General features: G+C 49.3%; 1 protein-coding gene across 4 annotated transcripts in view; it reads right to left on the bottom strand.

The window, feature by feature from the left end:
- Window positions 1-14200: 14200 nt before the first annotated feature.
- The window catches only part of LOC110283822 (ATP-binding cassette sub-family A member 17), a 108831-nt gene continuing 99888 nt past the window's right edge, over window positions 14201-23143 (bottom strand). For all 4 annotated transcript variants that reach the window (XM_021149347.2, XM_021149346.2, XM_021149349.2 and 1 more), the window contains 5 exons: window positions 18426-18613; window positions 16817-16987; window positions 16376-16566; window positions 16157-16230; window positions 14201-15698 (listed from right to left, as the gene is read on the bottom strand). In XM_021149347.2, the coding sequence (XP_021005006.1) occupies window positions 15435-15698; window positions 16157-16230; window positions 16376-16566; window positions 16817-16987; window positions 18426-18613 (888 nt within the window). In that variant the 3' untranslated portion in view covers window positions 14201-15434. The remainder of the gene's footprint in view (window positions 15699-16156; window positions 16231-16375; window positions 16567-16816; window positions 16988-18425; window positions 18614-23143) is intronic.

Genomic DNA, 23143 nt, shown 5'->3' with positions numbered 1-23143 from the left:
TATGAGTGCTTTGCCTAAATGTATATACATGCATCACACGTATGCCTGCTGCCCTCAGGGGTCAGAAGAGAGTCAGATCCCTAGAACTGGAGTTACGGATATTATCGGCTATGCTCTTAGATGCTAAGTCATCTCTCCAGCCCCAGTTCATTCTTTCTTGCGGCCTTCTGGAGGAATTGTTTTTTTTTTTCTCTAAAGTTTAAGAATTCCTTCAACTCGGGCTGGCGAGATGGCTCAGTGGGTAAGAGCACCCGACTGCTCTTCCGAAGGCCCAGAGTTCAAATCCCAGCAACCACATGGTGGCTCACAACCATCCGCAACGAGATCTGGTGCCCTCTTCTGGAATGTCTGAAGACAGCTACAGTGTACTTACATATAATAATAAATAAATAAATCTTTTTTTTTTTTTTTTTTGTGGTTTTTTTTGAGACAGGGTTTCTCTGTGTAGCTCTGGCTGTCCTGGAACTCACTTTGTAGACCAGGCTGGCCTCAAACTCAGAAATCCGCCTGCCTCTGCCTCCCGAGTGCTGGGATTAAAGGCGTGCGCCACCACGCCCGGCTTCTAAATAAATAAATCTTAAAAAAAAAAAAAAAAGAATTCCTTCAACTCTCTTTGTCGTGGCTTAGTGATGATTTTTTTCAAACCAGGGAGGGTTTGGGTTTCTCCTTCAGTGATGCGAGATGGCTTTGCCGGTTATTGCTGGGTATGGTCTGGATTATCTGATCTTCTGTTTCAAAACGTGAAATCCGTCCGTCCAGGCATGCTTGCGTTTTAAAGTGTTAGTTGTAAGTTGTTGCCAACAGCCTTGACTGAGAGAGAAAAACATTCTGTGTCCAAGGGCGCTGTGACCGTGACACCCCAAGTCAGATGTGTCTAAGGGCGCTGTGACCCGTGACACCCCAAGTCAGATGTGTCTAAAGGCGCTGTGACCCGTGACACCCCAAGTCAGATGTGTCTAAGGGCGCTGTGACCCGTGACACCCCAAGTCAGATGTGTCTAAGGGCGCTGTGACCGTGACACCCCAAGTCAGATGTGTCTAAGGGCGCTGTGACCGTGACACCCCAAGTCAGATGTGTCCAAGGGCGCTGTGACCCGTGACACCCCAAGTCAGATGTGTCTAAGGGCGCTGTGACTGTGACACCCCAAGTCAGATGTGTCTAAAGGCGCTGTGACCGTGACACCCCAAGTCAGATGTGTCTAAAGGCGCTGTGACCGTGACACACCAAGTCAGATGTGTCTAAGGGTGCTGTGACCGTGACACCCCAAGTCAGATGTGTCTAAGGGCGCTGTGACCGTGACACCCCAAGTCAGATGTGTCTAAGGGCGCTGTGACCGTGACACCCCAAGTCAGATGTGTCTAAGGGCGCTGTGACCCGTGACACCCCAAGTCAGATGTGTCTAAGGGCGCTGTGACCCGTGACACCCCAAGTCAGATGTGTCTAAGGGCGCTGTGACCGTGACACCCCAAGTCAGATGTGTCTAAGGGCGCTGTGACCGTGACACACCAAGTCAGATGTGTCTAAGGGCGCTGTGACCCGTGACACCCCAAGTCAGATGAGTCTAAGGGCTCTGTGACCCGTGACACCCCAAGTCAGATGTGTCTAAGGGCGCTGTGACCGTGACACCCCAAGTCAGATGTGTCTAAGGGTGCTGTGACCGTGACACCCCAAGTCAGATGTGTCTAAGGGCGCTGTGACCCGTGACACCCCAAGTCAGATGTGTCTAAGGGCGCTGTGACCGTGACACCCCAAGTCAGATGTGTCTAAGGGCGCTGTGACCGTGACACCCCAAGTCAGATGTGTCTAAGGGCGCTGTGACCGTGACACCCCAAGTCAGATGTGTCTAAGGGCGCTGTGACCGTGACACCCCAAGTCAGATGTGTCTAAGGGCGCTGTGACCCGTGACACCCCAAGAAAGATGAGTCTAAGGGCGCTGTGACCCGTGACACCCCAAGTCAGATGTGTCGAAGGGCGCTGTGACCGTGACACCCCAAGTCAGATGTGTCTAAGGGCGCTGTGACCCGTGACACCCCAAGTCAGATGTGTCTAAGGGCGCTGTGACCCGTGACACCCCAAGTCAGATGTGTCTAAGGGCGCTGTGACCGTGACACCCCAAGTCAGATGTGTCTAAGGGCGCTGTGACCCGTGACACCCCAAGTCAGATGTGTCTAAGGGCGCTGTGACCCGTGACACACCAAGTCAGATGTGTCTAAGGGCGCTGTGACCCGTGACACCCCAAGTCAGATGTGTCTAAGGGCGCTGTGACCCGTGACACACCAAGTCAGATGTGTCTAAGGGCGCTGTGACCCGTGACACCCCAAGTCAGATGAGTCTAAGGGCGCTGTGACCCGTGACACCCCAAGTCAGATGTGTCTAAGGGCGCTGTGACCGTGACACCCCAAGTCAGATGTGTCTAAGGGCGCTGTGACCGTGACACCCCAAGTCAGATGAGTCTAAGGGTGCTGTGACCCGTGACACCCCAAGTCAGATGTGTCTAAGGGCGCTGTGACCGTGACACCCCAAGTCAGATGAGTCTAAGGGTGCTGTGACCCGTGACACCCCAAGTCAGATGTGTCTTAGGGTGCTGTGACTGTGACACCCCAAGTCAGATGTGTCTAAGGGCGCTGTGACCGTGACACCCCAAGTCAGATGAGTCTAAGGGCGCTGTGACCCGTGACACCCCAAGTCAGATGTGTCTAAGGGCGCTGTGACCGTGACACCCCAAGTCAGATGTGTCTAAGGGCGCTGTGACCGTGACACCCCAAGTCAGATGAGTCTAAGGGTGCTGTGACCCGTGACACCCCAAGTCAGATGTGTCTTAGGGTGCTGTGACCGTGACACCCCAAGTCAGATGTGTCTAAGGGCGCTGTGACCGTGACACCCCAAGTCAGATGAGTCTAAGGGCGCTGTGACCCGTGACACCCCAAGTCATATGTGTCGAAGGGCGCTGTGACCCGTGACACCCAAAGTCAGATGTGTCTAAGGGCGCTGTGACCCGTGACACCCCAAGTCAGATGTGTCTAAGGGCGCTGTGACCCGTGACACACCAAGTCAGATGTGTCTAAGGGCGCTGTGACCCGTGACACCCCAAGTCAGATGTGTCTAAGGGCACTGTGACCCGTGACACCCCAAGTCAGATGTGTCTAAGGGTGCTGTGACCGTGACACCCCAAGTCAGATGTGTCTAAGGGCGCTGTGACCCGTGACACCCCAAGTCAGATGTGTCTAAGGGCGCTGTGACCCGTGACACCCCAAGTCAGATGTGTCTAAGGGCGCTGTGACCGTGACACCCAAAGTCAGATGTGTCTAAGGGCGCTGTGACCCGTGACACCCCAAGTCAGATGTGTCTAAGGGCGCTGTGACCGTGACACCCCAAGTCAGATGAGTCTAAGGGTGCTGTGACCCGTGACACCCCAAGTCAGATGTGTCTAAGGGTACTGTGACCGTGACACCCCAAGTCAGATGTGTCTAAAGGCGCTGTGACCGTGACACCCCAAGTCAGATGAGTCTAAGGGCGCTGTGACCCGTGACACCCCAAGTCAGATGTGTCTAAGGGTGCTGTGACCGTGACACCCCAAGTCAGATGTGTCTAAGGGCGCTGTGACCGTGACACCCCAAGTCAGATGAGTCTAAGGGCGCTGTGACCCGTGACACCCCAAGTCATATGTGTCGAAGGGCGCTGTGACCGTGACACCCCAAGTCAGATGTGTCTAAGGGTGCTGTGACCGTGACACCCCAAGTCAGATGTGTCTAAGGGCGCTGTGACCCGTGACACCCCAAGTCAGATGTGTCTAAGGGCGCTGTGACCCGTGACACACCAAGTCAGATGTGTCTAAGGGCGCTGTGACCCGTGACACCCCAAGTCAGATGTGTCTAAGGGCGCTGTGACCGTGACACACCAAGTCAGATGAGTCTAAGGGCGCTGTGACCCGTGACACACCAAGTCAGATGTGTCTAAGGGCGCTGTGACCCGTGACACCCCAAGTCAGATGTGTCTAAGGGCGCTGTGACCCGTGACACACCAAGTCAGATGTGTCTAAGGGCGCTGTGACCCGTGACACCCCAAGTCAGATGAGTCTAAGGGCGCTCTGACCCGTGACACACCAAGTCAGATGTGTCTAAGGGCGCTGTGACCCGTAACACCCCAAGTCAGATGTGTCTAAGGGCGCTGTGACCCGTGACACCCCAAGTCAGATGTTTCTAAGGGTGCTGTTACCGTGACACACCAAGTCAGATGTGTCTAAGGGCGCTGTGACCGTGACACCCCAAGTCAGATGTGTCTAAGGGCGCTGTGACCCGTGACAACCCAAGTCAGATGAGTCTAAGGGCGCTGTGACCCGTGACACCCCAAGTCAGATGTGTCGAAGGGCGCTGTGACCCGTGACACACCAAGTCAGATGTGTCTAAGGGCGCTGTGACCGTGACACCCCAAGTCAGATGTGTCTAAGGGCGCTGTGACCCGTGACACCCCAAGTCAGATGAGATAAGGGCGCTGTGACCCGTGACACCCCAAGTCAGATGTGTCTAAGGGTGCTGTGACCGTGACACCCCAAGTCAGATGTGTCTAAGGGCGCTGTGACCGTGACACCCCAAGTCAGATGAGTCTAAGGGTGCTGTGACCCGTGACACCCCAAGTCAGATGTGTCTAAGGGTGCTGTGACCGTGACACCCCAAGTCAGATGTGTCTAAGGGCGCTGTGACCGTGACACCCCAAGTCAGATGAGTCTAAGGGCTCTGTGACCCGTGACACCCCAAGTCAGATGTGTCTAAGGGTGCTGTGAACGTGACACCCCAAGTCAGATGTGTCTAAGGGCGCTGTGACCGTGACACCCCAAGTCAGATGAGTCTAAGGGCGCTGTGACCCGTGACACCCCAAGTCATATGTGTCGAAGGGCGCTGTGACCCGTGACACCCAAAGTCAGATGTGTCTAAGGGCGCTGTGACCCGTGACACCCCAAGTCAGATGTGTCTAAGGGCGCTGTGACCCGTGACACACCAAGTCAGATGTGTCTAAGGGCGCTGTGACCCGTGACACCCCAAGTCAGATGTGTCTAAGGGCGCTGTGACCCGTGACACCCCAAGTCAGATGTGTCTAAGGGTGCTGTGACCGTGACACCCCAAGTCAGATGTGTCTAAGGGCGCTGTGACCCGTGACACCCCAAGTCAGATGTGTCTAAGGGCGCTGTGACCCGTGACACCCCAAGTCAGATGTGTCTAAAGGCGCTGTGACCGTGACACACCAAGTCAGATGTGTCTAAGGGCGCTGTGACCGTGACACCCCAAGTCAGATGTGTCTAAGGGCGCTGTGACCGTGACACCCCAAGTCAGATGTGTCTAAGGGCGCTGTGACCGTGACACCCCAAGTCAGATGTGTCTAAGGGCGCTGTGACCCGTGACACCCCAAGTCAGATGTGTCTAAGGGCGCTGTGACCCGTGACACCCCAAGTCAGATGTGTCTAAAGGCGCTGTGACCGTGACACACCAAGTCAGATGTGTCGAAGGGCGCTGTGACCGTGACACCCCAAGTCAGATGTGTCTAAGGGCGCTGTGACCGTGACACCCCAAGTCAGATGTGTCGAAGGGCGCTGTGACTGTGACACCCCAAGTCAGATGTGTCTAAGGGCGCTGTGACCGTGACACCCCAAGTCAGATGTGTCTAAGGGCGCTGTGACCGTGACACCCCAAGTCAGATGTGTCTAAGGGCGCTGTGACCGTGACACCCCAAGTCAGATGTGTCTAAGGGCGCTGTGACCGTGACACACCAAGTCAGATGAGTCTAAGGGTGCTGTGACCCGTGACACCCCAAGTCAGATGTGTCGAAGGGCGCTGTGACCCGTGACACCCAAAGTCAGATGTGTCTAAGGGCGCTGTGACCCGTGACACCCCAAGTCAGATGAGTCTAAGGGCGCTGTGACCCGTGACACCCCAAGTCATATGTGTCGAAGGGCGCTGTGACCCGTGACACCCAAAGTCAGATGTGTCTAAGGGCGCTGTGACCCGTGACACCCCAAGTCAGATGTGTCTAAGGGCGCTGTGACCCGTGACACACCAAGTCAGATGTGTCTAAGGGCGCTGTGACCCGTGACACCCCAAGTCAGATGTGTCTAAGGGCGCTGTGACCCGTGACACCCCAAGTCAGATGTGTCTAAGGGTGCTGTGACCGTGACACCCCAAGTCAGATGTGTCTAAGGGCGCTGTGACCCGTGACACCCCAAGTCAGATGTGTCTAAGGGCGCTGTGACCCGTGACACCCCAAGTCAGATGTGTCTAAAGGCGCTGTGACCGTGACACACCAAGTCAGATGTGTCTAAGGGCGCTGTGACCGTGACACCCCAAGTCAGATGTGTCTAAGGGCGCTGTGACCGTGACACCCCAAGTCAGATGTGTCTAAGGGCGCTGTGACCGTGACACCCCAAGTCAGATGTGTCTAAGGGCGCTGTGACCCGTGACACCCCAAGTCAGATGTGTCTAAGGGCGCTGTGACCCGTGACACCCCAAGTCAGATGTGTCTAAAGGCGCTGTGACCGTGACACACCAAGTCAGATGTGTCGAAGGGCGCTGTGACCGTGACACCCCAAGTCAGATGTGTCTAAGGGCGCTGTGACCGTGACACCCCAAGTCAGATGTGTCGAAGGGCGCTGTGACTGTGACACCCCAAGTCAGATGTGTCTAAGGGCGCTGTGACCGTGACACCCCAAGTCAGATGTGTCTAAGGGCGCTGTGACCGTGACACCCCAAGTCAGATGTGTCTAAGGGCGCTGTGACCGTGACACCCCAAGTCAGATGTGTCTAAGGGCGCTGTGACCGTGACACACCAAGTCAGATGAGTCTAAGGGCGCTGTGACCCGTGACACCCCAAGTCAGATGTGTCGAAGGGCGCTGTGACCCGTGACACCCAAAGTCAGATGTGTCTAAGGGCGCTGTGACCCGTGACACCCCAAGTCAGATGAGTCTAAGGGCGCTGTGACCCGTGACACCCCAAGTCAGACGTGTCTAAGGGCGCTGTGACCCGTGACACCCAAAGTCAGATGTGTCTAAGGGCGCTGTGACCCGTGACACCCCAAGTCAGAAGTGTCTAAGGGTGCTGTGACCGTGACACACCAAGTCAGATGTGTCTAAGGGCGCTGTGACCGTGACACCCCAAGTCAGATGTGTCTAAGGGCGCTGTGACCGTGACACCCCAAGTCAGATGTGTCTAAGGGCGCTGTGACCGTGACACCCCAAGTCAGATGTGTCTAAGGGTGCTGTGACCCGTGACACCCCAAGTCAGATGTGTCTAAAGGCGCTGTGACCCGTGACACCCCAAGTCAGATGTGTCGAAGGGCGCTGTGACCGTGACACACCAAGTCAGAGGGAAGGATCGCACAGCAGGGGTTTCTGCGTTAGGGATCTGGGAATGTGTTACTTCTTAACATATGTGGACATGTAAATTCCCATGGGTTTTTACCCATACTTCCTTGTCTTTTGCCTTCATTCTCCTGGCAAAATATTCTATTCTTTATAAACATGGTTTGATAATTACTTTAAAATTATGATTATCTTGTAGTTATTCCTTTCTTTTTCTTTTCTTTTTTCTTTCTTCCTTTTTTTTTTTTTTTTTTTTTTTGGTTTTTCGAGACAGGGTTTCTCTGTGTAGCCCTGGCTGTCCTGGCACTCACTTTGTAGACCAGGCTGGCCTCGAACTCAGAAATCCGCCTGCCTCTGCCTCCCAAGTGCTGGGATTAAAGGTGTGAGCCACCACGCCCGGCTCTTCTTTTTTTTGTTTTTGTTTTGTTTTGTTTTGGTTTTTTTTTTTTTTTTTTTTTAAGATTTATTTATTTATTATATGTAAGTACACTGTAGCTGTCTTCAGACACTCCAGAAGAGGGAGTCAGATCTCGTTACGGATGGTTGTGAGCCACCATGTGGTTGCTGGGATTTGAACTCCGGACCTTCGGAAGAACAGTTGGGTGCTCTTACCCAACTGAGCCATCTCACCAGCCCTGTTTTTTGTTTTTTGAGACAGGGTTTCTCTGTGTAGCCCTGGCTGTCCTGGAACTCACTCTGTAGACTAGGCTGACCTTGAACTCAGAAATCCGCCTGTCTCTGCCTCCCAAGTGCTGGGATTAAAGGCGTGAGCCACCACTGCCCACCATAAAAACATGTACAAGGCACTCTGGATGCTCAGAGCTTCTTGCATGTTTTGTGTCCCTAGCCTCCTGTGCTAAACATTCCCATTGCAGACTCTGAGTCTTATTTCATGGATTGAAATCCAGTGTCTCTGGCAGTAAGTCTGCCATTAACCATGAGAACAACAATGGGTGGGCCTTTATATGTATTTTGTTATTTCTATCTCGTGCTTTCAAGATACTTTTTTCTTTTCTTTTCTTTTCTCTTCTTTTCTCTTCTTTTTTCTTTTTCAAGAATTCTTTATTTTATGTATATGAGTACACTGTCGCTCTCTTCAGACACACACCAGAAGAGGGCGTCAGATCCCATTACAGATGGTTGTGAGCCACCATGTGGTTGCTGGGAATTGAACTCAGGACCTTTGGAAGAGCAGTCAGTGCTCTTAACCTCTGAGCCATCTCTCCAGCCCTCAAGTTACTTTTTTTATACTGTATATTTGTTTTAATATGGTGACGGCAGGGAGGCTCTTGTTTTGGAAGGGGGTCTTGTTGTTTTGGTGTCCTAAATGCCTTTTATATCTGAAAACGTTTCCAGTGCCCCCAGAGTGAAATTCTCCTCCTTCCTTTGTTTGTTTGTTTGTTTGTATTTTCCCCATAGTGTTTTGTGTATCTTGGGAGTCAACTTATACCTTCTTATTATTTTACCCTTGATCTTATTGGATCTGATCTTGTTTTCAAGTTCAGATATTTGCCCCCTCTTTGATCTGTTCTATTGTGAGAGTTTCCACAGAGCTTCTCGGGGGCTTATGTATTGTCTTAGTTAGCTTTCTACTGCAGTGATAAAGATTATATATAGGCCGGGCGTGGTGGCGCACGGGAGGCAGAGGCAGGCGGATTTCTGAGTTCGAGGCCAACCTGGTCTACAAAGTGAGTTCCAGGACAGCCAGGGCTACAGAGACAAACCCTGTCTCGAAAAACCAAAAAAAAAAAAAAAAAAAAAAAGATTATATGTAATGACCCAAGGCAGCCTGTGATGGAAGGGGCTTTGTCTGCTGGGCTTACAGCAGGGTACAGTTCCTCATGAAGGGACCCCCGGGAAGAAGCTCAGGCCAGGAGCTTGAACACAGGAACTGAAGCTGAGACCATGATGAGAGCTGCTTCTTGGCTTGCTCTCCATAGCTTGCTCAGCCTGCTTTCTTAGACAATTCAGGGTTACCTGACCCTGGGGTGACATGACTCCCATCGAGCTTGGCATTCCTTCAACAATCATTAACCCTGAGAATGCCAAACAGATGTGATGGAGGGTTTTTTTTTAAAATGATGTTCCTCTTCCCAGATAACTCTGGCTTGTATCAGGTTGACAAAAACTAACATTTATTTAATTTTCTTCACAGAGCTTTTTGTTTGACTTGTGTTTTTACGTCTTGCATTTCAGTTTTTTTTAGTACTTTTTTTAAAAATTGAATTTCTGTTTGGTAACTTGCACCACTTCATGTCATTATTATTATTATGTCATTATTTGTGTTCCCAGTCAGGAGCTGGTTTTCTTACTTTAAAATATACAGATAAATAGATAGATAGATATAGATATAGAGATAGATAGATAGTGTTGTGATATATGTGTGAGTGCAAATGTGTGCACACCGTGGCATGTGGAATACAGGGTATAACTTTTAAGATTATATAGTCTGTATTTTCTATGTGGGGTCCATGGATCCAGCTCAGGTTATCAGGTTTTTGGCAAATGTTTTGATGTGCTGAACCATCGTGCTGGACCTAGCTGTGTGCCAGCTGATTCACAGCAATGGCCCATGTGACTTCAGCAGCTACTGGAGGATAACGAACCCAAGGATAGTACAGAGGAGTATAATGAGATTTTACTAAGATCGGGTAGTAGGAAGGATGTGTGGTGGGTGAGGACAGAGGTAGATAGTAGATTGATTTTGATAAGAAAAAATAATTGAGGAAGTAAGGTATCTGGGAGGGGAAGCTGGGTTATTGTGAGAGCCCACAGATTTTAAGGACTGTTAAAGCTATCGAAAGTTATTACAAAGTAAAAACAAGGACAGGAAAAGGCTGGAAGAGGAAAGACAGAGAAAGACATGGATGCAGGTGAAAGTATGAGAGCCCTCAAGGCAGGCCGAGGTGGGCAGATCCAGTTCCAGGCCAGCTGTTGACATAGTGAGTTCCAGGACAGCCAGAACTATGCAGAGAGAACCTGTATAGTAAAGAATGCCTTATAGGAGCCTGGGTGGAGAAACATACGGAAGAATCTTAAAGTCTAACCTAGCAATATACAAACTAAAAAACCATTGTGACACATGTTTGCAAGAATGGAGATTAAATACTAGTGAGCAATAGGAAGCATGCTTAGGAGAGGGATTGCTGACACACGTGCAGTGAGGCAGGAATGACATTCTCAGATCCTCTGGCTCTGGCAGGTGCCACTTAGTGTCCTGTAGGGAGGGCTGGGTAGGAGAGCGGTGGCCTTTGTTCTGGGTTCTGGCAGTTTCCTTGACCCCTGGACTCCCCTTAGGTCTGTTCTGTCCCTGCAGGTCCATGGTTATGTGAGGAGGAGCAGCGCCTCCCTTAAAGCCACGCCTCCCCATTTTGAAGCTCATAAACAATTTTATTAGGAAAACCACAGAGCAGGCAAACTGTAAATACCTCAAGTTGCCCAGAGATGGAGAGGACAAGCCAGAAAGCTAGGGCTTTTGAGTTAGGCATGGGAAGTTTATGGCCAGCAGGCAGCCACAACACAGGAAGCAGCCACAGGGTAAAAAGCAGCATCGTGTTAGGGGAAGCATGCTTAGAGAAGAGAGAGAAAGGAAAGGTTATGCTTTTCTGAATGATTGAGAACATCAGGCAGGCTTACAAAGCTGCGTGGCTGTGGTTCTCTAAGCACTTCAAAGAGCAAATAACTCTGAGAAGGAAAGGTATATTATTCCACTAAGGAAATGATTATTCCTCCTGTGGTGGTTTGGATGAGATTGGCCTCTACAGGCTCAGTGTTTGAAGGCTTGCTCTCCAGTGGGTGGAACTGTTTAGGAAGGATTAGGAGGTGTGGCCTCGGTGAAAGAGATGTGTCACTGTGGGTGGGTTTTGAGGTTTCAAAAGCTACAGCATTCCAGTTAGTGCTCTCTCTCTCTCTCTCTCTCTCTCTCTCTCTCTCTCTCTCTCTCTGCCTTGTGGTTGTGGATCTGATGTAAGCTCTCTCGGGTGCGTACATGTACTGTTTACTGCCTTTATCCTCACTGTGTGGTTATGGATGGACCCACCATCTGAAATTTTAATCAAAGCCCCAGTTAAATGGTTTCTTTTATAAGTTGCCTTGAACATAGTGTTTTGCCGTGACAATAGGAAAGTCACTAAGATACCTCCCTCTTCTTGAGCATGGCTTACGGTGAACCTGCCTTCCTGAGTGGCTGTGCTGTGGTCAGGTGACTGGCCTGTCCAATTGAATTAACTTTTTGTCTCAAGACAGGGTCTCTCTGAATAGCCCTGGCTGTCCTGGAACTCACTCTGTAGATCAGGCTGACCTTGAACTCAGAGACTGGCTTGTCTCTGCCTCTCAAGTACTGGGATTAAAGGTGTGTGCCACCATAGCCCTGCTAGAATTAAATCTTAAGGAGACAATGACATGTCTCCACTCAGATTCCAGTCTTCTGGCTAAGAGGTAATAACTTTCCCTTAATGGCTGCCAATGCAACTGTACAACCCTCCCCACTCCAAGATGTAACTCAGAAATCATTTAGAAGATGGGCTGAAGTCGGAGAATAAATATACACCCCACCCAATCCTACAGTTTTTCTTCCAGGCAGCTTGACTCGGCCAGTGTAGAGTCAGTTCCAGAGGAGTCACATGTGAGGGTCTGATTCTCAGGTCTCCCACATGCTTTCCTGAAGCAGTCTCTCCTAGCTTACTGAGTTTCTACAGCCAGTCTTGGTGAGAGCACAGGCTATCAGATGGAACTGTGGGGCATTCACTTCTGCTGAAATGTCCCTGGGTGCCGCACCTGCCTCCGAGGCACTTGTGATACTCTGCCCTATGAATGTGATTTGAGGTGACCCTGTATTGAGCTTCCTGGGCTGAGAGTTGCCTTTGCAACCATGGTTGGTGGAATGGTTAATCTCACTTGTCAGCTTGATGAGATCCAGAGTCACTGAAGAGAGATGGGTGAACACTGCAGAGGATTGTTTGTCGGTGGACGAGATGGGAAGACTCTATCTGATGCACCTTTGGATCGGATGGGAAGACCCACCCACGGTCTGAGGCACCATTGGATGGGATGAGAAGACCCGCCCACGGTCTGAGGCACCATTGGATGGGATGGGAAGACCCGCCCATGGTCTGAGGCACCATTGGATGGGATGGGAAGACCCGCCCATGGTCTGAGGCACCATTGGATGGGATGGGAAGACCCACCCACGGTCTGAGGCCCCATTCTCTTGGGATTCTTGGACTATTTAAAAAGAAGAGAGCTGAGCACAGGCATTCATTCATTGGTCTCTGCTTTCTGATTGTGAATGGGATAGGAACTGCTCCCTCAGATTCCTGCCATTTTGACTTTCTCTCTATAGCAGACAGAAACCTGAAACTCTGAGTCCAAGTCAGCTCTGATGTTACTTTTTGTTTGTTTTGGGTTTTTTGTTTTTTTAAGATTTATTTATTTATCATATGTAAGTACACTGTAGCTGTCTTCAGACACCCCAGAAGAGGGAGTCAGATCTCGTTACAGATGGTTGTGAGCCACCATGTGGTTGCTGGGATTTGAACTCAGGACCTTCGGAAGAGCAGTCGGGTGCTCTTACCCGCTGAGCCATCTCTCCAGCCCCCTGATGTTACTCTTGTTAAGATATTTTGTCACTACAAAAGAAAAGTAAACCAAGAACATTTGCACAGACAAATAGTATTGCTGATGGTGAGATGCACTTGACCTCTGAAACTGGTCTGTAGGAGAAATGTAGATGAGTTTGAAACTCTGAGTGCTCTAATCAGAACTTAGAACTGTTCTGGCGACAGCTTGGAAGGCTGAGATGCTGGGAGACTCCTCAGTTCCCGAAGTTTCACAGGTGAACAAGGACTCTATCAGAAACTGGAATAAGGACCACTCATATGATATTTTCACTAAGTATCTTAGGGCTTTACTGCTGTGAACAGGCACCATGACTAAGGCAACCCTTCTAAGGACAACAATTAATTGGGGCTGGCTTACAGGTTCAGAGATTCAGTCCATTATCATCAAGGCAGGAGCATGGCAGCATCCAGGCAGGCATGGTGCAGGAGGAGCTGAAAGTTCTACATCTTCATCTGGAGGCTGCTAGCAGAAGACTGACTTCCAGGCAGCTAGGGTGAGGGTCTTAAAACCCACACTCACAGTGACATACCTACTTTAACCAGGCCACACCTATTCTAATGGGGCCACACCTAATAGTACCACTCCCTGGGCCAAGCATATACAGACCATCACATTAAGAATCTAGTTTCACCGGGGCAGTGGTGGCACACGCCTTTAATCCCAGCACTGGGGAGGCAGAGGCAGGTGGATTTCTGAGTTTGAGGCCAGCCTGGTCTACAAAGTGCTTTCCAGGACAGCCAGGGCTATACAGAGAAACCCTGTTTCAAAAAAACAAAAAAGAATCTAGTTTCACTCTGCCCACATCCTGAGAATTGGAGTGAGTTAGAGTTTAAACATAATGGACTAATTTCTTTTTCTTTTCTTTTCTCTTCTCTTCTCTTCTCTTCTCTTTTTTCTCTTCTTTTTTCTTTTTGGTTTTTTCAAGACAGGGTCTCTCTATGTAGCCCTCGCTGTCCTGGAACTCACTCTGTAGACCAGGCTGGCCTTGAACTCAGAAATCCGCCTGCCTCTGCCTCCTGAGTGCTGGGATTAAAGGCATGTGCCACCACTGCCTGGCATGGACTAATTTCTTAGGCAGGGAGACTTTCAAAACAGGAGAGCATTCAGGCTAACTCAGAGAACACAGATATACTTGTTAAAGAGTCCAGTGCCACCGGAGGGAAACCTGCACTGTTACTGAGACGGTACCGAGTAAAAAAGTTGTTTGGGATAATCCCCCATTTGTCTTGTCAAAATCCAAATTTATTTGAAAGTGAATGAATTGAAGGGGTTCCTGGCTCCCCAGGGCCAGCATGCAGAATGTGATACAGCTGTGGTCCCGGGGGCCTGGCCACATATTGAGCCCACAACAGAGCTTGGCAGTGTTGTCCAGACACTACTTGTTTTTTAGTCATGAAAGCAGGCAGGTAGATCTCTGAGTTCAATGCCACCCTGTTCTGCATAGTAAGTTCTGGGACAGCCAGGGCTACACAGACAAACCATGTCTAAACAAAGAAACAAAATAAACAAAAAGCCCAGGAAAGAAGAGGCTATGTGTGATACAGCCAGAAGATCCAGTGTGTGAGGGGGTGGAGTCGGGGAGGGGGGGAGGACCTACCAAATCCTTTGGTGCCGGGAAAATTACACCATGAGCTCCAGATGCTGGGCATGGAGCTAGCTAAAGGATTTGGTTTGTAACCTATGGATTTGGTGTTGCTTTGGCCTGACTATTCCTGGCTATGCTCTATTTCTTCCATTTTGGAAGGAGAATGTTTACTCTCTGCCATTGTATATTATAAGAAATTAAGTCATTTGGGGCTTTATAGAGGTTGCCTTGAGTCTTCGATGATATGAACGCCTTGAGCTTTTCAGCCATTGAAATTGTTGTAGACTATGGGACGTTTGAAGTAGCCTTGCATCTTGCATCATGAGCATGAGATTTGAGGACAAAGAGTGGGAGGTCATGATTTAAATGATGTGCTTTGGTGTCAAGTTGACAAGGGGTGGGATTTTGATGATTAGCCTCAGTTGTCAACTTGGTGAGGTCTAGAACCACTTGACAGACAGGCCTCTGGGCATGCCTATGGTGATTATCTTGACTAGGGTGAGGTGGGAAGATTCACCCACTGTGGGTGGTTTCATTCCCTAGGTGGGATACTGGACTGTATAGAAAGGGGAAAGTGAGCGGAGCACAGGCATTCGTCGCTTTGTGCTTCCTGACTGTGGATGTGGCCACCTTCCTGACTGTGGATGTTGTCACCTTCCTGACTGTGGATGTGGCCACCTTCCTGACTGTGACTATTCTTCAGGGAGCTGCTTTAAGAGCTGCCATCTTGACCTCCTTGCCATGGTGGCCTGTATCACTGAACTATGGACAAAAATAAACCCTTCTCCATTGAGTTGTTTTTGTTAGGGAATTTGCCACAGCGACAGACAGAGTAACTAACAGCAGGCTATGCGCACCCAGGCTACCCTACACTAAGCTCTTTATTACAGAAGGACGGGCTCTGAGGGAGGTGGAGATGGAAGTGGTTTGGGAGTCTGAGAAGAAAGACGTGATGGAGGACTCAAGATAGGCCTAGAGTTAGAGGGTGGTAAGGGGCTGGCCAGGACAGCTTGCCCTTGTTGGATCTTTTCTTTAGTGGAGGACTCTGGTCTGGTGAAGTTCAGGAAGATGTCCTCTAGGGATAGCTGGCTGATGGAATAGTCTTCCAACATGTAGTCCTTCTTGGCTTGTTCCATAATGCTAAACACCTGTAGAAAGGGAAGCCAGTTGCTGCACATAAGGCCACCCATAGGTGACATGACACACACAGGAAGAGGTGATGTGGGCAAGTGCAGAAGAGGCCACCCTCTGAGACCTTGTGACAAGGCACACAGCAGCCTCACTCTGCTGCTACAGAGTGAAGAGCCTGCAAAGAAGCCAAAGCTCTGAGCTCAGCTGTCTGCTCCTGTGGTAGAAACGGTGCCAGAAGGTGGGTTTCCAGCTGGGTGTCTGGCTTGCTATGCTATGTTAAGCATGTGACTAGTATATCCTCTCTAGGCCTGCCCCCTCTTTTCTGAAATCTGGGGTGGGAAGAGCTAACTTCCCAAGTTCCTTGCAGCTCATACATTGCACCCTGTGACGTCTCTGCACAGACATCTCCATGGTGTTGGCAGAGGACACAGGGATGCCGCTCTTGGAGAGAGGGTGAGATAAGGGGCACACTCACCTTCGCCCAGCTGAGGTTTGGGCCAGGCAGGTAATATTGAAGCATGTTTTGGTGCTCGTCTTCCAAATTGCTGCCTGTACAAACACAGAGACTGTTTCTGAGAAGGCTGGAATGGAGGGCTAGGAAGGACAGCCTGAGTGCCCAGAATCCAGGGACAGACTGTGCAGCAGCTAACAGGTCCGGGCAGGAGCCCGGGGCCTGCCCAGCACCATCACACACCTGGGAAGGTCAGGTCCACAAAGGCCTTGAACTCCTCTAGCATCTGCTGCTGCCATTTCCTCTGGACCTTGGCCTGCAGGGAGTAGCCGATGCCAAACTTGCTCTTGAGGTGCTGTGGGCTGCCCAGGCACTTGAACTGGCCCTGTACCATGATGGCCAGCCTGGTACATAAGGCTTCACACTCCTCCATACTGGGGAAAGGGTGGAGGCCTGAGACAGTGCCGGAGGAGGTCGATGCCCACCCTGAACGACAAAGTCTTGTGCAGACAGGAGAGGATCTGTGCCATTCCTGATTCCCCGCGCTGAGTGTACCGCCATGCAGAGCCTGGGGAATGTCCTGGCAGACATGTGTTAGGTGCTGCCGTAGCTTCTGCTCACTGCTCCCACCCCAGCCACCCATTCTGGCTCTTCCACTGACCCACAGATGCCCAAACTCTCTACCTGTGGGAGGTGATGACGATGGTCTTGCCAGACTCACGAACCCGTTCCACGGTGTCCCACAGCAGGCGCCGAGCCACAGGGTCCATGCCAGTGGACGGTTCATCTAGTAGGATGACTGCAGGCTCTCCAACGAGGGCAATGGCAGTGCTTAGCATGCGCTTGTTACCACCACTGGGGGGGGGGGAACATAGAGGTGGAACACGGAGAATGTCACTGTGGTGTCCAGGGCTGAAGCCTGCGTGTATGCTCAGCACCCAACTCTCGCCTTCTCTGAGGCGCTGCACACTCTGGTAGGGCTTTCAAAAATAGCCCCACCATCTTCACTCAGGTTGAATAGAGACTTGGTTTGTTCACTGAGGGTCTAAATGGCTCTAGATGTGCAGATTGAAATGAGCCTCTTCAAGGGTCTCTGTGAGAGCCAGGGGTGGGCACAACCCATCTGAGAGTAAGGGATAGGACTAGTTTAGTTAACAGCTTTTCTTAAGATGCTGTGGAGTCTCCAGTCTGGCCTTGAACTCTCCATCCTCCTGCCTCAGCCTCTCAGGAAGTGTATACTACCATACTGGCTTGATTTATTTATTTCTCTTATTTTTTTTTAAAATGTATGTGTGTATGCCTGAATGTGGGTACTGGTGAAGGCCATCTAGAACTGGGGTTACGTGTGGTTGTGAGCTGCTTTGAACTAAGAACTAACCCTGGTTAAGTACTCTTAACTACTGAGCCATCTCTCCAGCTCCCTCATTAAACTCACACAGCATTTACGGTGTGCAAAGCTTCACTCTAAAGTTTTTAAATGTATATTCTTTTGATCCTCAAAATATGCAAGGAGATATAACAAGCTGCCCCCAGGACTTGAGTCGACAAATTGGGGCAGGGGAGATGTCTATTTGACTCCTGAATCCATTTGGCCAGGGTCAGAGGCGTCTTTCCACTTTCCAGTTCCAAAGATGAAGTGCTGACAGACAAGGGCACCAGTGTACAACTCAAGGGAAAGGGATTTGGGCAGTCAGTTCTAAGTTCTAACTAAGCTAGTATGAGTTAGGTAGGGTTCTGTCACTGGTAACAGAGATAAACTACCTCAGACTCCTTGGGAGACATTATGGTGAAGTAACAATGGTTTTTATATGAAAATCTACCCTACCTCAATAGGAAGCTTGACATGAATTAACAGACACAGAGATCTGTCTACCCTGTTTTTATAATCACACATAATAACATAGACTTCTTCTTAGTCACAAAAATGGCCTCTGGCTTGGGATAGAGACCAGCTTCCTTCCACCCCCATCTCTACTGGCACAGATGGCACAGCTGGCACAGCTCAGCTTCCTTCCACCCCCATCTCTGTTGGTACAGCTGGCACAACTGGCACAGCTCAGCTCCCTTCCACCCCCATCTCCACTGGCACAGCTCAGCTTCCTTCCACCCCCATCTCTGTTGGCACAGCTGGCACAGCTCAGCTCCCTTCCACCCCCATTTCCACTGGCACAGCTGGCACAGCTGGCACAGCTCTTCTATGCCTGACAGGCTTTACTCTACAATCCAGTTCTGAGAAGAATTGGGATTATCTTGCAAATGGAGGTGGGAAGGATAAGGGAACCCCAAATCTCACCTATAGGTCTTCACCAGCTTGTCTGCACACACACACATGAGTAAGTTCCCAAGGATCAGGTCGACACAGGCTTTAATGTGGCACTCAGGGATGCCCCGGATACGGGCATACATGACAAGCATCTCTCGTCCTGTCATGAAGTTTAGCAAGGCATCAAACTCAGGACAGTAACCAATCCACTGCCGCACCTGAGTTACAACAGCCCAAGAGGGAGATGTATCAGAGTGAAGCCTCTTCCATAGCTTCCCCACACCTCCAGCTCAGTGCTTCCCAGACCCTCCCTGGGCCTGGCGCTTCAGTTTTGCTCTCATAAATATCCATGTCTACTACGGGGACACTCGTGCAGCATGAAGGAGCCATGTGTGGGACGACAGTATGCTGGGTGGTCTTAGGTTGTATCCTTTGCTGGTAGTGTTGGTATACAGGCTTCTAAAGGATGGAGGAGGAGGAGGAGGGTGGCTTGGTTCCTCCTCTTGCCCACATGCCCAGAAAACAGAAGCACTCAGTGTCCCCTATTTTAGGAGTCAGGAGAAGCCATCTGTACTGGCTAATTTTGTGTCAACTTGACACAGCTGGAGTTATCACAGAGAAAGGAGCTTCAGTTGAGGAAATGCCTCCATGAGATCCAACTGTAAGGCATTTTCTCAATTAGTGATCAAGGGGGACAGGCCCCTTGTGGGTGGGTCATCTCTGGGCTGGTAGTCTTGGTTCTATAAGAGAGCAGGCTGAGCAAGCCAGAGGAAGCAAGCCAGTAAAGAACATCCCTCATGGCCTCTGCATCAGCTCCTGCTTCCTGACCTGCTTGAGTTGCAGTCCTGACTTCCTTTGGTGATGAACAGCAGCATGGAAGTGTAAGCCGAATAAACCCTTTCCTCCCCAACTTGCTTCTTGGTCATGATGTTTGTCCAGGAATAGAAACCCTGACTAAGACACCATCTTAATTTTTACTTTTATTTTTTAAAAATTACTTCTCAATTTCTTCTTCTTCTTCTTCTTCTTCTTCTTCTTCTTCTTCTTCTTCTTCTTCTTCTTCTTCTTCTTCCTCCTCCTCCTCCTCCTCCTCCTCCTCCTCCTCCTCCTTCTTCTTCTTCTTCTTCTTCTAGGATGTGTGAATGTGTAGGGGGGGATGGGTGTACGTACCAGGAGACAGCTTTGTGGTGCTGGTCGTCTCCTTACACCTTAGGTTTTGGAGATAGAGCTTGGGTTTTTGCCTCAAGTGCCATTACCCACATACCCATACATAGTCTAATATATGCGTGTATATATATATGAAACATTTTCTTGAAGGCCACTGGAGTCTCTGCCAGGGGCTTGTGGTCTGGTGGTGTGCATCCTCCAGCTTTCTGTGCTAACACCGGGTCTTACACAGACATGCTCGCCTAGAACAAGGCTGCTTGCATGCTGGCGTCATCCCATGGTTACTGTTGTATAATGTGCTCTTCTAACAGGATATTATAGTCTGTAGCCTTCCTGTGTCGCCACATACAGCTCTACTCCCAACTTCAGCTGCTATATACCCAGAACGGGTTTTTAAAATATTCTTCTAAAATTAATTAGATTTGTTCCTTGATAATTTCATATGTGTATACAATGCATTCCAGTTACCCTCACCCTTAACTCCCCTCATCTCCCTCTGAATGTTGCAACTCCACCTTCCTACATGCACGCTGCCTTGTTTGGTTTTGTGACACTGAGTTTAAGCAGGGCTGTCTGTGTAACCATGGGTTTAGAATAAAAGATCCTTTAGAGCTGGTGGGCTCACTAATAGTACCAGCAGAAGACAGTGACTCCCCCCGCCCCGCCCGCCCCCAGACTCTTTCAATGAGAAATAGTTCAGCAGGGATGGATATGGCCAGGGATGTTTCTTGGATTTCATTTAGAAAGTAACTAACTTGAGACCTTTAGACAGATTTGAGTTGCTTCTGTCTTTTGTTATTATAAACGTAGAGCTGGCCACCCTGGTTCAAGTACTCTCCTGTCACAGACATTAGGATGAGGTAACACAGCCGGGCGGTGGTGGTGCACGCCTTTAATCCCAGCACTCGGGAGGCAGAGGCAGGCAGATTTCTGAGTTCGAGGCCAGCCTGGTCTACAGAGTGAGTTCCAGGACAGCCAGGGCTACACAGAGAAACCCTGTCTCGGAAAAACAAAAAAAAACAAACAAACAAAAAAAACCAAAAAACCAAAAAATAAAAAACCCAAGAAGCTGGATAACGCAAGGCTGTGCCATCTGGGGATGGAGGTGATGAGGACAAGACACCTGGGCATGAGGACAAGGTAAACACAAAGCTACCTGGGGTGTCTGCTTAGGGAAGAAAGGGTCAGAGGTCGTTAAGCGATAGAAAGAGGAGTTGAGTCCCAGGTGACCTGGAAGACAGATGCCTTCAGATCTGAGACATCTGCTGAGAAGAAAGCAACGTGGGTCGCATGAGGGTGCTTCAAGTGTCTCTCAGTTAAATATGGAGCTTTCTCGTAGACCAGCTTTACCAATTTATCTTAATGTTTCTTTTATTTCTGACTTGTTAAGTTTTTGTTTTGTTTTGTTTTGTTTGACAGACAGGTCTCACTGTATATTCCAGGCCGGCCCAGAATTTACTAGATGACCCAGATTAGCCTTGAACTTATGAACCTCCCATTTCCATGTCCTGAGCCCTAGATTAAGGGCATGCTGTACCAGGCTAAGCCTATGCTAAGAATTTTTTTCAAATCATGAATGCTAACTTTTTGATAAGTGCTTTTTAAGCATCTTTGGATAAGCATCTTCCAATGAGTGAGAGTCATCACTCCCAAAAAAGGAGAGAGAGAGAGAGAGAGAGAGAGAGAGAGAGAGAGACAGAGAGAGGAAGGAAATGCTTCAGCCATCCCTGAAAGAACCAAAAAGATACTGGGAAAGATGTGTTGAACAGAAGTGAGCAAATGAATGGTAGCCTCAGAGAAATTTCCTTGTTTCAGGGGTGGGGGTTGGGGGTGCCAGTGTGTGAGGGGTAGGGAGTTAGGGGGAATGGACCTGGGGGGTGGGGAGTACTCACAAGTTCCTTCCAAAGTTTCATTTCCTCTTTGCTATCGTTACTTAGGATTGAGCCTTCAAGTGAAGGCAAATCAATAAGATTTCCACCTCTTCCACAATCCAGAAGAGATCCACACTGACAGAGGAGCAATTTGTAACGCAGAAATGCAAGAGAGGTGAAAAATCAAGGTGGCTTGACAACTCAAAAGGTCACAACTTGGAGCTGAAGAGACAGCTCAGTGGTGAAGAGCACTGGCTGCTCTTCCAGAGGGCCAGAATTCAATCTCCAATACCACATGACAGCTCATACCTGCCTGTAACTCGCATCTTAGGGGATCCAATGCCCTCTTCTGACCTCCCTGGGCACCAGCCATGCATGAGGTATACAAACATTTGGAGCAAAAGACCCATGCATGAAAATGAATATTAATTAAATATTTAAAAGATGACAACTACTGAGCTCAAAGATCCTTCTTGTCACTGTGATAGAATACCAAGACCAAAAGTGACTTAGGGAAGAAAGACTTTATTTTAGCTCATAGATTCTAGAGAGAATGTCCTTAATGGTGGAGGAGACATGGCATCAGACAGGCAGAGCAAGAGGCAGAGCGAGCATGTGAGCCACAAACACAAGCAAGAGAGTGAACGGAAAGTGGAGGCCATAAACTCTCAGAGTCTGTTCCCATGATGCATTTCTTCCATCAAGAATACAAAACCTCCCCAAACAGTATGTCTAACTGAGGATTTAGTTTTCAAATACCTGAGCCTATTGGAGATTTCTCATTCAAACCACCACAGATAAAGAAATAGGCAAAATGTCTGATGAAGATTTTTAAAGTTTTCAGATAAAAGTGATCCATGGCTACAGAAAAAGAAATTTCAACAAAATCACAGAAGAAAATTTCCCAAGTCTAAGTAAAGAAATACCCATCAAGCAGTAAGAGGTATACAAAACACCAAATACAGAGAGAAAACTCTCTGTCCAGGGGGTTGTGATGCACGCATTTAATCCCAGCATTCAAGAGGCAGAGACAGGCAGATCTTTGAATTTGAAGCCAGCCTGGTCTACAGAGCAAGTTCCAGGACAGCCAGGACTACAAAGAGAAACCCTATGTCAAAGCAGCAACAACCACAACAAAGGAAAAAAGAGAGAAAAAAAAGGAAACTTTTCATGACACATAATAATCAAAACACTAAACATACGGAACAAAGAATGTATATTGAAAGCTGCAGGTTAGAAAAACTAAGTGGCATATAAATGCAGTCCCATCAGAGTAACGCCTGATGGAGATTTTGGAAGCCAAGAGGAACTGGACTGATGTTCTACAAGTTCTGGCCTACTACAGATGCCAGCCCAGACAACTGTACTCAGGAGAACCATCAATCATAGTTGAGGAAGGAAAGTAATGCTTCACAATAAAAACAGATACAAGGAGTTTATGGTCTCTAAGTCATCTCTACCGAGGATAGATACTAGAAGAAATACTTCATTCTTATAGTGGTTTGAAGGAGAATACCCATGTACTTGAACACTTGGCCCTAGCTGGTGGAACTCTTTGGGAAGGATCAGGAGGTGTGGCCTTGTTGGATGAGGTATGTCAAAGACATGCCATTTCCAGTGGGCTCTCTCTGCCTCCTACTTTTGGATCAAGATATGAGCTCTCAGCTGCTGCCCCAGCTATTCCTGCCACCATGCCTATGCCTCAGGATC

This window comes from Mus caroli, unplaced genomic scaffold (assembly GCF_978045245.1).
Source record: "Mus caroli unplaced genomic scaffold, Mus_caroli_1 scaffold_18, whole genome shotgun sequence".
Lineage (NCBI taxonomy): Eukaryota > Metazoa > Chordata > Mammalia > Rodentia > Muridae > Mus > Mus caroli.
The sequence above is the reverse complement of the archived record's forward strand: the minus strand, read 5'-3'. Positions and strand labels throughout refer to the sequence as shown.